The following is a 17,500-nucleotide window of genomic DNA, read 5'->3' as shown; positions in this document are numbered from 1 at the left end:
CTGCCCATCAATGCAGCCTCTCTGTGCCCACCATTGCAGCCTCACTGTGCCCACCATTGCAGCCTTACTGTGCCCATCATTGCAGTCTCACTTTACCCATCAATGCAGTCTCACTGTGCCCATTATTGCAGCCTCACAATGCCCATCATTGCAGCCTTGCTGTGCCCATTATTGCAGCCCCACTGTGCCCATAATTGCAGCCTCACCATGTCCATCATTGCAGCCTGACCGTGCATCATCATTGCAGCCTCGCCGTGCCCATAATTGCAGCCTCGCCGTGCCCATAATTGCAGCCTCGCCGTACCCATAATTGCAGCAAAAAAAATTGGCAAAAAAATAAATAAATATTCCATAGTTTGTAGACACTATAACTTATGCGCAAACCAATTAATTTATGCTTTTTGTAATTTTGTTTACCAAAAATATGTAGCAGAATACATTATTGGCCTAAATTGATGAAGACATTTTTTGTTGTTATGTTTTATAGCAGAAAGTAAAGAATTATGTTTTTTTACAAAATTGTCGCTCTTTTTTTTGCTTATAGCGCAAAAAATAAAAACTGTAGTGGTGATCAAATACCACCAAAAGAAAGCTCAATTTGTGCAAAAAAAGGGCGTCAATTTTGTTTGGAAACAGAGTCGCACGATCGCTTAATTCCATTTTCTCCATCAGTTCATTCCCCAGTAATTACCTTTTGTATCACCTGAATGCATCCGCTTGTCAGAGCACCAGCAAACCCCCGCCCCCTCCCTCCCTGCACACAGACTCGCCCACCTATGGGCCAGATTCTCAAAGGCGTTACGACGGCGCAACACCATTAGCGCCGTCGTAACTCCTAATCTGGCCCAGGGTATCTATGCGACTGATTCTTAGAATCAGTTGCGCATAGATACCCATTAGATCTGACATGCGTAAGGCTGTTACGCTGTCAGATCTTAAAAGTATTTTTTTTTCCCGCCGCTAGGTGTCGCATCGTCGTTTTCCCCGTCATCTATGCAAATGAGGTAAGTACGCGAGATTCCCGAACCTACGCGCGTCCGACGCTGAGAATTTACGTAGTTTCCGTAGCGTACGCGACGCGTAAGGTTGCCCCTGCTATTAGCAGGGGCAACCAACGTTAACTATGGCCGTCGTTCCCGCGTCGAAGTTTAAAAAAAATACGTTGTTTGCGTAAGACGTCCGTGAATGGCGCTGGACGCCATTTACGTAAACGTCTAAGCAAATGACGTCGGGGCGACGTCATTTAGCGCAATGCACGTCGGGTAATTTACCCGACGGAGTATGCGCAGTACGCTCGGCGCGGGAGCGCGCCTAATTTAAATGGTGCCCGCCCGATTTGAATTGGGCGGGCTTGCGCCGAGCGAATTAACGATACACCGCCGCAAGTTTACAGGTAAGTGTTCTGAGAATCAGGATGTAAACCTGTAAACCTGCGGCGGTGTAGCGTACAGCACATACATTACGCTGCCCAGGAGCAACGTTAATGTATGAGAATCTGGCCCATTGTGTCTACACAGCCACCTTCACCTGCTTCCCATCACTGGAGTGCCCACATAGGCAGTGGCGGTGCTGCGCATGAATTGTATAATAATTGTCCTGTCTGCCCTCATTGGTGTAAAGTGCTGCGCAAACTGTTGATGAAATTATAAATCCTGTACAGTAAATAAAGTGATTGTTTAATAAAGTGTGTGTGCGGACACCCCACGTTCCTTTCATCGGTGTACTACACAGACAGTTGCGTTTGTCCTTAGCAAAATAAATCTATACATAAATAAATAAAAAGAAATACATACAAAAATAAATAAATAAATACACACATAAATAAATAAAAGTCACACATAAATAAATCCAAATAAATACATACAAAAATAAATAAATACACACATAAATATATAATAATAAAATAAAAAAAATAAAAATATCTCATGAACAAGCCAATCTCTGAACGACTTGCACTTGCACTTCCACCTTTGGCAAGTAAATATTGCCCCCTAATTAAGAATAATAATTAGTAAATAAATAATCTAAAATCCCATGCAATTTCCATGCACTAAGTGCATGACAAAATACAACATCAAAAATGTGCAGCACTAAGGTGCATGATATTTGTGCTAATCAGGTGCATCCATACATTGAAAATAAATTCAAGCAAACGGCACTGGATGTGCAAAATGAGTCCAATATAAACAATAAAAATAAATATCTTCATGCAATTGTGCAAAAACGCATTAAAGGTGCAAAATTCCAAAATTCCGGATCAATTAAATAAGTGCTAATCAGGTGCATCCATACATTGAAACTAAATTCAGCAAACGGCACTGGATGTGCAAAATGAGTCCAATATAAACAATAAAAATAAATATCTTCATGCAATTGTGCAAAAACGCATTGAAAGTGCAAAAAAAAAAAGGGATCAAAAATCCAAACATGCAAAAAAAGATGCAAAAAGTCCACAACGTTTTCCAAATGTGCAGTGCTCAGAACTAGCTCAGAAAGTGCTTCACTCCCCAAGTGCCCAGTCTCACCAGCCTCTTACCTCTAAGAGGCTTAAAATAAGCCTTATGTGAATTTCCAATGGCAGCTCCTCTTTCCCTCCAAATGCAGCAGCGTTGCAGATCAACTTCACTCCACAAAGGCAGCGCTTAGCCAGTGTACAAGTCCCTCTTCATTTGAATCAATGACTCCCCATAAGGCACATATGGAAGGAATAACGCTCACAATAGTGTAAAAACGTCAGCATAATTTTAATATAGACATAGTAAACACTCACATTTCAGTTAAGGATCTCAAACATCAGACATCAAACACAGTAGTATCTCCACTCCCAGCCGAGAGCAGAGACGACGTCACCAACGGCTCACTTCCCTCACGCGTATCGTGGCTGTGCACGCCACTTAATCATACCCTATGATTAAGTGGCGTGCACAGCCACGATACGATACGATATAGGTTTTGTTTTCTTTGTCTGAATTGTTCACTTCCTGTTCCTCCTCAGTAAGCTGTTCTGGCTGACTAACCCCCAGCCAGAACGGCTCAGATGATGGGGCAAGCTTACTGAGGAGAAACAGGAAGTGAGAAATTCAGACAAAGAAAAAAAACATTTAGAAGGAAAATCGAAAGAAAAGGTAAGTGAACCAACAATGCATTAGCTTAAAGGAACCTATTTAGAAAATTAAAAACAAACATTTACAACCCCTTTAATAGAGGTAAGTTTGCCATTGCAATGAAAGAAACCAGATACCTGGGGAATGAGAGGCTAGTCATGATTGGCACCATCACATCACAAAGAAACAGGTTTGAGAATTCCTGGGTATAGTTAGGTACTACTGTCTGTGCCCCTGTTACTGATAGGGGTTATAACCCTTTGTTACTATACTGTTGACATAACATTTGTACATATTCATGAGCTGTGGGTCCCCCCACCACCATTTTGCTGCCACTTTATTGAACTTTTATTTGAAATTAAATAATCTTAACTGCCCCAAATCCCCCCATTTAAAAATAAAAAGACAGAGGGAGTAGACTTTTTTTATTGCAAGCAAATTACAAAGTTTATTGAGCAACATTTACATTTAAGATATTTGTTTGCTATCAACAAAATCAATTTCATTGAAATACTCTGCTCATCTCTAGTATTGTGTATGTATAATTAGGTAATACAAATAAGTAACATACAAATAGTAATTTATCGGTTGTACTATTGTAAAACAAAAAGTCATCCATTTTGTTTTTTCTACACAAAATTATTCAATTAACTGTATGTTATTATTATCTCCTTATAAACTACTAGGAATTTTTATGCATTGAATCATATGTTATTTTTTAATGTGTAATACATATATTAAATCTGATGTTAATTGTTATAATTTAATTATTTTTATTTATCTCAAGAAGGGAAAACAGTAATAGATGTGCTCACACAGGAGCCACAGTGTCAGATAGAGCAGGGGTTCACGACCCCTGGGCCATGGCCCACTGCCGATCCGAAGCCTGTTGGGGCAGGGGGATGGCGGAAGCTCGATCTCTATTGGTGGCCGCTTTAATTGCTGCCCAGGGCTACGTCTCTTGTTGGTCGGCAACAGGGGACCTGTATGTGTTTGCTTTTCCTCTGGGGCATCAAAAGAAGGAGAGCAGCAGCCATTTACTAGAAGGGGCGGAGCTTCACTCCCTTACCTGCCGCTCATTCCCTGCTGTGTGGCAATTGTATATAATAGCCCTTCATTGTAGCCGCACAGCAGGGGATGAGCGGCGGGCAGGCAAGTGAAGCTCCGCCCCCTGTCAATAAGTGTCAGGTGCTCTCCTCCTTCTGACGCCCCAGGACACAGCAAACACATGGATGCATGAGCCTGGTGATCTGATGTGCTCAGTGAGCTCTGTGCAGTGATCCACTCACTGATAGTGTTTCCATAGGAGTCTCTGTGCAGTCAAACCTCTCTGCTAATGATCTGTAAATACTGTACATCATACATACAATTTGACTGCACAGAAATTCCTGTTAAAACCCTACCAGTGAGTGGCAACAATATCACCCAGCCCCTATCATCACCAACCACAGTCGCCCCCCAAACCCTCCCCGGGTCCCTGGAAAATTTGGCCACACAATACCAGTCCCCGGCAGTGAAAAGGTTGGAGACCGCTGATGATAGAGCATATAAACATTTCTAAGAGTAAAAACGCACAGATATGAAAATCATAATCCACTCCCAAAGCAGTATATTATGGTAAAGGACTTCTGGGTCACCAATTGTCAGCTCAAAATTCAGGAATAGGTTCATAAGTTGAAGACAATTAAAAAAGTCTAGGAAGAAGAACAAAATGGACTGAGAGAGAGGAGGGGGAAAAAGGGGGTAAAATTCCCACCAATGCCATATTTTAATACCATCTTAATCCATGGTCCTCATGAAGAGGACCCCGCAAATGCTTCAATGAGCATTGGCTATAGATAGATGCATACATGTGTTTGATCCTTAAAGTGTAAGTTCAGCTTTACAGAAAAGCACAGCAGCAGTTGGGACCTGCACCCAGGGCCGGATTCCAGACAAGGCCAACAAGGCCAGACCTCGGGGCGGCAGTGGGTGCAGGGGCGGCACTGCAGCTGACAGGAGAGGACACTTTCATTTCCCCCCCTGTAATGTCACAGATGGTGAGAGGAAAGAAAACAGAGGGAAGAGGATGTGAGATGGTTTTCAATGTAATTTTCAGCAGCAGCACCCCCCCCAATGATCAATGTAATTTTTGGCAGCAACATCCCCCCTCCAGTTCTCAATGTCATTTTCGGCAGCAGCATCCCCCCTGCTTCCCAGTGTCCTGCCGAAAAAGTCCCCCGGCGGATAATGTCCCCCCCCTGTACTGCGCAGGCGGGGGCGGCATTGAAGGACCCGGCCTTGGGGCGGCAAAGGGAGTAAATCCGGGCCTGCCTGCACCCCCTAAGTGGCATAGGAGGGAGCGCTGTCCCATTTATTGGGCCACACATGAGCACTGTGTACTCTTTCCTGATGCAGCTGCAAAGCTCATTATAGGAGAGAGGAGACCAGTGGCGGCTGGTGCACCATTTTATGGTGGAGGGGGCAATCAAACCCTTCCCCCAACAGGTGTGCACTTACCCAGTGGTGACTGTCTCACGGGAGATGGATGGCAGCAACTCCCCCCTCCCCCCCGCGAGACAGACGTGAATGTGCCAATCAGATGCCCTACCTTAGGAGGTCACTCTGACCACTTCTCCCGGCCAGCCTTCAAAGACATCGTCTGCCTTGTGGGGTGTCTGTGCATGATGCAGCACACACAGAGACATTCTCCTCCTGGCTGAACAGGAAATGTGACCAGGCCAATTGGGGATTCCTGATTGGCCAGGAGGAGAATCAGGAAGACAATAGTGAAAAAGTGCAGAAGAGGGATTTGGGGGTCTTATAGATCCCAGATCTCTCCATAAAGAATACCAGTGACATACCTATTGCTGTCACAAGGATGCTTACTTTGCTTGTGACAGCAAAAAAAAAAATGAAAGCAACAGTGTAGAGAAAAAAGAAATTAAAGTGCCCCCCTCCTCCCGTGCCGGTCCTACACGCACGCAAACAGTGGTCGCCCCACACATGTGAGGTATCACTGCGAACGTCAGATCATGGGCAGTAATTCTATATATGATACTTGGACGAATCATGTCTCGGGGTCTAAAAAAAAAAGCCACAGTTGTTCACTGTGAATGGCTGGCTGCAGCTTCCTCATCAGACCCTGAGACAAGAACGGTACACATCGGCTGGGGTGGGACAACTATAGTCTTGCCTAGGGCAGCACAAAATCAAATACACCACTGCCCATGGCTCCTGCACCCCCCCTCCCTGCAGTCTAGGTGTCTTGTCAGGTGGACTGTTCCTGATGTCATCACGACCCATAGACCTGCTCTGGACGTGAAGACATCAGGAAAAGCCCACTGCATTTGAAGGGTGCTGGTAGGCTGCATTGATGGGGACTGGTAGGATGCATTGATGGGCGCTTGTGAGGCTGCATTGATGGGCGTTTTGTTAAAGAGGTGGGGTAAACATGGACAAGGCAAAGAGGGTGGAGTCAGGGGTGGAGCCAGGGGGGGCGGCAAAATGAGGTTTCGCCTAGGGTGTCAAAAATCCTTGCACCAGCCCTGGTTACCTGCAGATACTGTAGTATAATGAGATGAATGCTGTCGACTACTATCAGCTACTCCCCCTTGTGGGCTGCGATGAACATAACAGCTTTATAATTGGTGAGATCGCTCACATTGCGTCTCTTCTGCCAGGAAAAGTAATCGATGGCTAACCCCAGCTTATCCAAGCTGTTCCTTACAAGGCTCTCATCATGTTTTAAAAAATTGAACCGTTCCCCCCCAACAGTCATGTAAGTTTTATTTATTACTGAAAGAAGTAACAGGTGGCCTCCGGGTTTCAGAAGCTTTACGATCTTTTCCATGTTCTTCATATATTCCTCTTCATTTTTACTTATAGCATCCAGTAGGAAACAACTGACCACACAGTCAGCGAGCGGTAACTCCACCGGGGAGGTTATGTTTTCCTGTTCAAAGTTACATTTCAAAACCTGCTTCATGGACGACTTTAGGCGCATTTCTATGTCCTCATGTTGGTCGCTAAAAAACAAAATACGGGCATTACAGGGAGAGTTTCCAGTATGCTGCAGACATAGAACTATTTTCTTAGCTCATATAGCACAGCCTTCATCGAAGAAAGCCCAGACTACAATTATCCAATTATATGAAAAGCCCCTGCTGTGCTGCCCATAAAATTAGCACTTTTCTCTTCTGAAATACTTTGCACTCCTGGAAGACAGCTACTTCCACTAACTCTCCTCTCCTGAAATACTCTGCTCTGCTGGAGGACTCTGCTCCTTCCTCTATCCAACTCTCCTCTCCTGAAATACTCTGCACTGTTGGATGACTTTGCTCTTCCTCTTCCTCTATCTACCTCTTCTCTCTTGAAATACTGTACTCTGCTCTGCTGGAGGACTCTGCTCCTTCCTCTATCTAACTCTCCTCTCTTGAAATACTCTGCTCCAGGGGCGCACTGACCATTCGAGCACTCGGGCACCGACCCAAGGGCCCCATGTCACTAGGGGGCCCCATCAGGGTTGCCAGCCTCAGTAAAACCAGGGACAGTATGTAAAAATCTATGGTCTAAAAATCCCAAGATTAAAGCTGCCCCGCCTCTCCAGTACCTTTTCAGTGTGTGCATGTGTATTCTGTGTGTGTGTGTATACTGTGTGTGTATATTGTGTGTCTGTGTGTGAATACTGTGTGTGTATACTGTCTGTGTGTGTGTGTATTCTGTGTGGCCCCATAATCTATTACCTGGGGGCCCCATAATCTCCTATTCCCCGGGGGCCCCATGAGTTGTCAGTCCGCCCCTGCTCTGCTCCTTTCTCTATCTAACTCCCCTCTCCTGAATTAGTAGAATCCCTCGATCAAGCATGTAAGCATGTTGAATTTTTATGATGCTTTCATTGCCAGTTAGGGTGACCACGTGTCCCGGATTGCCCGGGACAGTCCCGCATTTTGCAGGTCTGTCCCGGGCACCTTCATTCCAGAACAATACAGTGTCCCGGAATGAAACTGACACGACTACCCCCCGGGCCAATCTGATGCCCCCAAAAAAGGCCGCCACATCACCGCTTTACTCACTGACAGTACTTGTCCTGGCCAGGAATGCCTGGAGGAGCACAATCCCCGTCCCCTGCTTGTGATTGGAGAAATCATAAATCCCACCTCTTGTGTCCAATCACTGTGCTGTGATTCGTTACAGCACAAGCTGATTTTTGGAAAGGGGGGTGTCCCTGAATGGTAGTTTAAAAATGTGGTCACCCTATTGCCAGTGTCTGTAGCCCCTAATCACTGTGCTCTCCAGAGTACCATACAAGTACTTAAAACGAACGGCGCATGCGCCGTCCCGTGGACGTATCCCAGTGCGCATGCTCAGAATCACGTTGGAACTACTCCCTAAGATACGATGGATCACTGCCTACGACGTGAACGTAACCTACGCCAGCCCTATTCACGTACTACGTAAACGACATAAAATACGACGGCTGTGTTCCCTGGTCCATACCTTAGCATGAGTTGCGCCTCATATATGGGGAATAACTTTACGCCGGACGTACGACTTACGCAAACCGCATATATTATGCGCCGGGCGCAAGTACGTTCGTGAATCGACGTATCTCCCTCATTTCCATATTTGAATAGGAAATAAATGGGAGCGCCACTTGCGGCCAGCGTAACTATGCGCCCGCGATACGCCAGCGTAGGAAAGTTACGTCGGTGGGATGAAGCCTATTTTCAGGCGTATCTCAGTTTATGGGCATGGCGCATAGATACGACGGCGCATATTTACACTTAGGCCCCGTACACACGAGAGGATTTATCCGCAGATACGGTCCAGCGGACCGTTTCCACTGATAAATCCTCTCAAAGATTTCCGCTGATTTCGATGGGATGGAGTGTACACACCATCGCATTGAAATCCGCGCGGAAATCCTCTGCCGATGACGTGTCGCGCCGTCGCCGCGATTATGACGCGGCGACGGGCGCGACGCTGTCATATAAGGAATTCCACGCATGCGTCAAATCATTACGACGCGTGCGGGGAATCCCTTTGGACGAATGGATCCGGTAAGTCTGTACAGACGAGCGGATCCATCCGTTGGAATGGATTCCAGCAGATGGATTTGTTGTGCAGCACAGCAAATATCCGATCTGCTGGAATCCATCCCAGAGGAGATTTCTCCGCGGAAACAGATCCGCTGGCGTGTACACACCATAGGATCTATCCGCAGAAACCCATTTGCTGGGATTTATCTGCGGATGGATTCTATCGTGTGTACGGGGCCTTACGCGCCGTATCTCGAGAAATCCGGGCCTAAGTGTGTACGTTTTCTACTCATTTTTGGTGGTTTTCTATTTTTTTTTTTTTTTTTTAATGATGACAATTACACGTATTAGACTCGGGGGTCTATTTATAAATGTATTCATGCAACTTTCACAACTGTTTTTTTTTTTATTGTCAAATAGCAATTTTATATTGTGGGACCGTGTTGCAACTACAAGCCAAGCATTTAGCTCATGGTTGAGGTGCAGCCCCATTAATAGCATAGGGCGAGTATGACAGATGGCGCAACCTGTGAAACTCTGAATTAAAATGGTCACAGCCATGAATCAAAGCATCAAGTTATGCGGCATGTGTACAGCTCTATCAGGCTGTAATGCTAAAATTCCATTAGGTTATTGGGGCGCGGTAAACCGCGTAGCACAGCCTCATGTTTTTACCGCCACAGCTGCCAATGTGAAAGAACCCTTATTGCCCGTTCACACTACCGCGACTTGGGATCCGACTTGTGTTGCCCCAAGTCGCGGGACATGAGAAATTACATTAAAGTGAATGAGAGCCGTCTTAATGTACACTACTAAAGTCGCTCCGACTTCAGAAAAGGTTCCTGTACTACTTCAAGGCGACTTCTAGGCAGGGCTGGACTGGGACAAAAATTTGGCCCTGGACTTCATCCAGACTGGCCCACTTTGACAGGTCTCTCCCATGGCGGCCAGACAACTCCCGCACCCCCCCTCCCCCGGGCCACCCAAGCCCCCTCTCCCCCTTCACTAGCCACTAGCCGTTCTATTTATTAGAATAGAACGGCTGGTACTGGTACTCTTATAGGCAGTACCAGTGGGGAAGCTAGACATTATTTCACCCGGGGCAAGGAATCAGTTCGGTGCCCCCCCTTATGGGACAAGATTAGGCAGAAGTAAGAAACTCCCAGGCCATAGCTGTTGAGTCAGCTGTCTGTCCCCTCCCCCATGCTCCTCTGTTGTCCCCCCTGCTCCTCTGGTCCTCCCCCTGCTTCTCTGTTCCCCCCAGGTGAGTGCTGCGGGGAGGGAGAGGAGGTGAGCGCTGCGGGAAGGGAGAGATAGAGGAGCGGAGGGGGGGGGCGGCGGTCCGCTGTCACTGAAGCCGGCCCACTGAGCCATCGGCCCACCGGGAAACTCCCTGTAGTTCCAATGGCCAGTCCATCCCTGCTTCTAGGCAACTTGTACCCATTGATTTCAATGGAAGTTGCCTCCAAAGTCGGATCAGTGTCTTAACTGAAGCAACTTTACAAGAAAGAGAAAATAGTTTTCTCAGGCAAACCCCTCTCCAGTCTCCAACAGAGCTGATTATTGTTTAATTGGCCACTGGCAAAGTCACCTGCCCTGGAGGCGACTTGAAGTTGCCTCGAAGTTGCCTCAAGTTGCCTCACAAAGTCGTGCCGACTTTCATGTCGCTGTAATGTGAACCGGTACTTATGAATAGAAAAAAAATAAACAGACAAGAGCTGACAAATAAAGCCAACAAGTGTAGAACCATTAAAGGACACGTCACCTCTTTCCTTCTAACCCGGCAACGAAACCTGAGGCATGCTTCCAATCAAACGCTCCGGTGCAGTTGTGTAGCCATCTGCTCACTTCCATGATACATTGCTCATTGAATTTTAATATAGCAATTTCTTTGAAGAATTCGGACACAGAATAGAGATGGTGGACGATGGAACCAAGGCTGGCGTCAATCAAAAGATTACCCCTAATGTGATCTGCAAGGATATTACAGAATTGAGTATCATGTACATTCTAATTAAAATAATTCCATTAAGGCTTCATGCACACTGAACAGTTTAAAAAAAAAAAAAAAACTTTAACCCTTTTCCCCTTTTTTCGCTACCAGAGCTGTTTTTGCATTTTTTGCAGACATGTTTAAAAAAATCACTTTCGGCCTGAAGATTACATAAAACCCCCCAAACATATACATTTTCTGACAGCAGATACCCTAGAAAATAAAATAGTGGTAGTCACATGATACTACCACAAAGGTCTAGGAAACGTAAAATTTCTGTAAAAAACACACTTAAGTGAATTTAAAGGGAAACAAATGCAGTAAATGACCCACATTATTGGTAAAATATAAAAGATGAATGAATAGATACCCAACATGTCAAACCCTAAATGTGTGTGCGCCCATGAAATTGCGACAAACTTCAGTACCCTGTATTTTCTATAGGTGACACTTCAAAGGCCCCCTATAGGTCATCAGTTAAGTGTTAGGAAGGAGGTCTGGTGCTAGAAATATTGCTCTCATTCAGGCGATATGTAACATGTATCGCAATTCACGTTTTCAAGTGTATGCACCCCTGATCAGTGTGTTTGCATTCATACATGCGTATATGTGGGGGGTAAGGGTTCCTCTAAGAAAAAATGTGCTTTTGTGTAACTTAAAGGTTTCTTTAAAATAATAATAGCACCTCCACTGTGCTGTTTGTTTTGCACAGAGTGGCCCCGATCCACGTCTTCTGGGGTCCCTCGGCGGCTGTCTCTGGTCCTCCTCGCAAGAACTCATCACATTCATGCGAGAGAGCTCGCATGGTGATGAGTCTTTGCAGGCGCGCTCCCGTGATACAGCAAGTGGCCATTGCCGCTCACTGTATCACTCGGCCCCGCCCCTCGGCGCGTCACTGGATGTGATTGACAGCAGCGCCCATCGCCTCAGGATGAGCGGCGAAGAGGTTCTCGGGACCGAGTGCGGGACTTTCGAGGGGTCAGGTAAGTAAAACGGGGGCTGGGGGGGGGGGGCGGCATCATCAGATGTTTTTTAACTCCTTTAATTTTTTTGCATTTTTTTTTCTTTTTTCTTTGTCGGAAAGCTACACTTGTCTGCCTCCTGGTTTTGACAGGCACTCACATCCACTTCTGGCTGAGTTCGCCTCAAACCCCACCCCACCCCCCGCGCAGCTGGCCCATTATTTAGATTGTAAGCTCTAATGAGCAGGGCCCTCTGATTCCTCTTGTACCAAACTGCAATGTAACTGTAATGTCTCCCTTTATTTTGTTAAGCGATGCGCAAACTGTTGGCGCTATATAAAACCTGTATAATAATAAATACAGAACGGAGATGCTGTTCACTACATGTGTTATTTTATCCAATGGGCTGTTGCTGAATTAACAAAGAGAGAGTTAATTCCACCCAGGAGTGATCAGCAGGTGCTGTACATAGTGAACCAAGTTTGTGCAGGAGGAGGCTGGGTTCACACTGGTCCGACAAACGCTCCGACATTGGGAGCTCATGTCGCATGACGTGTGAAAATCAATGTTTCCCTATGAGAGCCGTCTTAACTGGTCCGACACAAGTCGGTCCGACATTGAAAATGCTCCCTGTACTACTTTGGTCTGACTTTGATCCTACTTTAGCCCATTGAATATCATTGAAGTCGGATCAAAGTAGGATCCTTGTCTTAACCATCCGACTTTGGACATCCGACATGGTGATTACAGCAGCAGTAAAAGGAATTTATTTCACACTGGGATTGTTTTGATTGGTCAAAGGACAAGTTAGACTATCACAAAGTTGGATCAGAGTAGTATCCTGTTCATGAAAGTCGGATGGAAGTAGGACCGATGTAGGACTGATGTCGCAGAGCAAAGTAGGATGAAAGTCGTATAACTGTCGTGTCGTATCATTGTGAACCCAGCCTGGACGGAAGAAGATAATTTCTTTGTAAATAGGGAGGAAGTTGTCCCCTGTTTTGTTCTATGTTCTGAACATTTTCAAGTTGGACATCCCATAATTCTGTAGCGCCGGGTTACTTTCAAAGTAACCGGTGCTGTCAAAATTTAAGGGGTAAGCAGAGTGTAAGGACTCTGAGTTCAATTTGCAGTGTTTAGGTGGGGTCTCTGTTTCGGCTTGACTGTGCTGTGGGCTCATTCTGTTGTTGTTGGGGTGTTATCCCACCCCGGTACGACAGGTGGCACCGGTGGAGTTGAGGTTTGGGCGCTTTCTTCCAGCAGCCAATCAGGAGGGAGTGCTCTCGCTGGGCATGCTGGGAGAGGGTACTTCTGGAACAGAAGCCATTGAGGCAGGGTCTTTTTCCCAGTGCGGCACCTATCTTTAGGGTGACTGCACCACGGCCCCCCGGCGTTATGGCCTACCTTGCCGGGGTGCGCGTGCCACGCGGTGCTCCTGGTTCTGGGACCACGTTGGTTCGGAGCCGTGGCTGGGCCCCAGTGATCCACTGGGTCCCCAATCCTGAGAAGATCCCAAGCCTTTGTTCCTTTGAGAGGAGGCTGTTCGGTGGGGAGTCCACCTGAGGAGAGCCAAGAGAGGCTGGCGATCCAATAGGGTTTCGACGATCCACCAGGGATCAAGGTAACCGGACACTGAGAGACTGGACGTTGGTCACCTATCAGTCGGTAACCTAGCTGCAAACTACCTGAAGGAGATCCAGGCACAAAAATCTATTAAGGAGGATTGTCTCTGTGATCTAAATTCTAGGGAGGGTCTGTGGCAGAGACTTTCTTCCCTTAGAGTTCCGAGTGATACTCTGGCTGCCAGGTCGGTGGGAGAGGCCTGTCCAGGTACACTAAACCCACTCTGGCGGGAGTGGCGAAGAAAACAAAGGGCTCGATTGAGGTAAGGGCGCGCATTTTAACGGCGGCGCAGCGTATCGTATTTATGCTACGCCGCCGCAACTTACAGGAGCAAGTGCAGTATTCACAAAGCACTTGCTATGTAAGTTGCGGCGGCGTAGCGTAAATGGGGCCGGCGTAAGCGCTCGTAATTCAAATGTGGAAGGGGGGCGTGTTTTATGTTAATGTGTGATGACCTGACGTGATTGACGTTTTTTACAAAAGGCCGTCCGTGTACATTTCCCAGTTTGCATTGCTCCCAAGTACGCCGCAACAACGTATTGGTTTCGACGTGAACGTAAATTACGTCCAGCCCTATTCGCGAACGACTTACGCAAACGACGTAAAAAATTCAAAAATCGAAGCGGGAACGACGTCCATACTTAACATTGCGTGCGCCTCATAGAAGCAGGAGCAACGTTACGCCGAAAAAGCCTTACGCAAACGACGTAAAAAACTACCGCCGGGCGCACGTACGTTTGTGAATCGGCGTAACTATGTAATTTGCATACTCTAAGCCGAAAACAACGGAAGCACCCCTAGCGGCCAGCGTAAAAATGCACACAATTATACGCCGCCGCATTCAAGTTACGTCGGCGGAGGCAGCCTATTTTTTCGACGTATCTGCCTTGGAGAATCGACGTAAAGATACGCCAGCGCAGATTTGAAATTACGGCGGCGTATCTGGAGATACGCCGCCGTAACTGCTACCTGAATCTAGCCCAGTATGTTGTTGGAAGCGAGACTGTTTCCTTATTGTTACGCCTGAATCTGCTGTTTTTCCTCCTACTGCATCTTTGCTCTTCACCGCAAGTTTTATTGTTTCTACCTCGTTGGGTAAATAAAAGCACAAGAAAAAGACACCTGCTGTGTGGACATTCCATTACTACGGCTCTCATCAACTATCCTAGACGGCGGAGTCACAGAGGTAACATGCCGCCCAAAAAAAAAACAACCAGTAGCTCCTTCGCTGGTGAGTGCTACAATTCTCTACCCCACCCAAATTATCATTCCCTAATAAAACAACAAAAACAAACCAAGGACTGTTTACTGCGTTTGCATGAATGAAGGAAATGCTGTTTGACTGGGTGTGCAGCAGTGGGAACCCGGAAATCAGCGACCCCCTACTGGGGTAGTGCTACATATACACTATATTACCAAAAGTATTGGGACGCTTGCCTTTACACGCACATGAACTTCAATGGCATCCCAGTCTAAGGCCCCATACACACCATAGAATCCATCCGCTGAAAAATCCCAGCAAATGGGTTTCAGCGGATAGATCCTATGGTGTGTACACTCCAGCGGATCTGTTTCCGCAGATATTTCTCCCCTGGGATGGATTCCAGCAGATCGGATATTCGCTGACATGCCAAACAAATCCATCTGCTGGAATCCATCCCAACGGATGGATCCGCTGGTCTGTATAGACTCACCGGATCCATCCGTCCGAAGGGATCCCCCGCATGCGTCGTAATGATTCGACGCATGCGTGGAATTCCTTATTTGACAGCGTCGCGCACGTCGGCGCGACACATCATCGCCAGGGGATTTTGGCGCGGATTTCAATGCGATGGTGTGTACACGCCATCGCATAGAAATCCGCGGAAATCCTCGAGAGGATTTATCCGTGGAAACGGTCCGCTGGACCGTATCCGCGGATAAATCCTCCCGTGTGTATGGGGCCTTAGTCTGTAGGGTTCAATATTGAGTTGGCCCACCCTTTGTAGCTTTAACAGCTTCAACTCTTCTGTGAAGGCTTTCCACAAGGTTTAGGGGTGTGTCTATGGGAATGTTTGACTATTCTTCCATAAGCGCATTTGTGAGGTCAGGCACTGATGTGGATAAGAAGGCCTTTTTTTGCAGTCTCCACCAGCGGCTTCTGAGGGGGTAGCGCTACAGTGTTATATATTAGATCTACTGATAAATATTATACATACCGCTGATCAAACAATAGTGAAGATTCGCCATTGGAAATTTCAAGCAATCATCTCCAAAGACCATGTCCTCCTTGCCAGAGAAAAATGAATCCAAGTGATTTCTGGAGTGCATTCCATCTATGTGATACAATTTGTGTGTCGAGGAATCCATCTTTCTACTGACTAGGCCTCACTTCAGCTCTTTGACTTCCACCTTCCACTGTACTTCACTATGATCAGAGTTCCATTTATATTCATCTGGGATGAGCTCGGTAAATTCATTAGCATGCAATTCAATATTCGCAAATAACTGCTGTTTATTTTCCCAGAACAGTCATGAGGATGCACCTGACTGAGAGATAATATCCACATGGGTTCAAATATGATTCTTTTCCAATATAATATCTGTATGATTTTTTTTAAAGCAGAACTCTGGGATTTTCAGAAAATCCCCCATTAGTACACCCCCCCCTCCTCCACACACGCACAACACTAAACAGTTATTACATTTGTGAAAGTGTTTCAGCTAGGGTGGAGGCTTTGCTGGATGCCGAAAAAGCCGTTGACTCGGTGGAGTGGGAATATTAGTCAGAAGTTTGGTCTAGGGCCTAACTTTATCTCCCGGCTTCGGATGCTTTATTCGGCCATCTCAGACAGCGTTCGGATGAATGGTACGCTTTTGGCCCCCTTCCCTCTCCACCTAGGCACCAGGCACAGCTATCCCCTCTAACAATTTTGCTTTGAGAATCATTTCACAAGGCAGGTCATTTGTTTCCAGGTTATTCGCTCTCCTGCCCCTGTACCAGGACAGAGATTCGGGTGTGAGTTTGCAAGCCCATGCACGAGCTGATCTGCTCATGTGGGACCAGTTTCTGTGCAATTGGAATGGTATTTCCATGTTTATCCATCTACCTACTGCCATGTCCCCCAGAATTTTGTCAGATGCCACAGCCTCAGTTGTTTTTTGCAGCAATATTTGGGTGTCAGTGGCTGGCTAGTCCGTGGCCCACAGAAGTGTTTAACATACCTAGGTTTGCTCAGATTTCTGCATTTTTTTTGATAGTTGCAGCAGCAGTCACATGGGATCCCATTTGGTCTGGTCACACAGTCCTTTTCTTTACTGATAATTCAGCTGAAATTATTAATAAAGGAACATCCGGGTCCCTCCTCATGTCTTTTATGCGTAGGTTGAGCCTTATGTATAAATTTAATTTCCAGGGCCAGTTTATCAGTGGTGACAACAATGTGGCAGAAGATGCCCTGTCTCGTCTTGATTGTTCATGTTTTTTCTTACAGCACCCAGAAGCAGATTCGGTGGGCAAGCACGGTCCACTGTACTTGGACTCTCTGCTGATAATAGACTAGATGCACTCAGGGCACAAGCTGCTTACCGGGTGAATTCTTCATTATCTAGAAATATTCTCAAAACGTTCAATACAGCTTGGAAGTGTTTTGGTAGATTCATGACCCTCTATCCCTGTAATAGTGTTGGGGATATCAAATACATGATGGTTTTCGCTGCCTATTGCTCTAGCGAATTGTCCCTTTCCTTTAACACCATCAAGTTATATTTCTCAAGTATTCAGCACTTCATGTTATTTCAAGATCCTAATAGACCATC

The 17,500-nt window shown here is 46.3% G+C and overlaps 1 protein-coding gene across 1 annotated transcript; it reads right to left on the bottom strand.

Moving 5' to 3' along the window:
- Positions 1–5,343: 5,343 nt before the first annotated feature.
- LOC120916098 (nicotinamide N-methyltransferase-like) lies at positions 5,344–16,119 on the bottom strand. The gene is made up of 3 exons (XM_040326918.1): positions 15,901–16,119; positions 10,890–11,097; positions 5,344–7,111 (listed from the first exon to the last, which is right to left on the bottom strand). Exons 1-3 carry the CDS (start codon positions 16,049–16,051, stop codon positions 6,688–6,690), a joined length of 783 nt encoding a protein of 260 aa, XP_040182852.1. The 5' UTR covers positions 16,052–16,119; the 3' UTR covers positions 5,344–6,687.
- Positions 16,120–17,500: the final 1,381 nt, after the last annotated feature.

This window comes from Rana temporaria, chromosome 10, assembly GCF_905171775.1.
Source record: "Rana temporaria chromosome 10, aRanTem1.1, whole genome shotgun sequence".
Classification (NCBI taxonomy): Eukaryota; Metazoa; Chordata; class Amphibia; order Anura; family Ranidae; genus Rana; species Rana temporaria.
The sequence above is the reverse complement of the archived record's forward strand: the minus strand, read 5'-3'. Positions and strand labels throughout refer to the sequence as shown.

What these genes read in the sequence shown, in the direction of transcription:
- LOC120916098 (XM_040326918.1), bottom strand. Translation starts at nt 16,051, where the DNA reads ATGGATTCCTCGACACACAAATTGTATCACATAGATGGAATGCACTCC. An exon ending in TCACTATTGTTTGATCAGCG is followed by an intron (nt 11,098 to 15,900) that starts GTATGTATAATA and finishes ATATCCTTGCAG; the next exon opens with ATCACATTAGGGGTAATCTT. An exon ending in GCCGGGTTAGAAGGAAAGAG is followed by an intron (nt 7,112 to 10,889) that starts GTGACGTGTCCT and finishes TTTGTTTTTTAG; the next exon opens with CGACCAACATGAGGACATAG.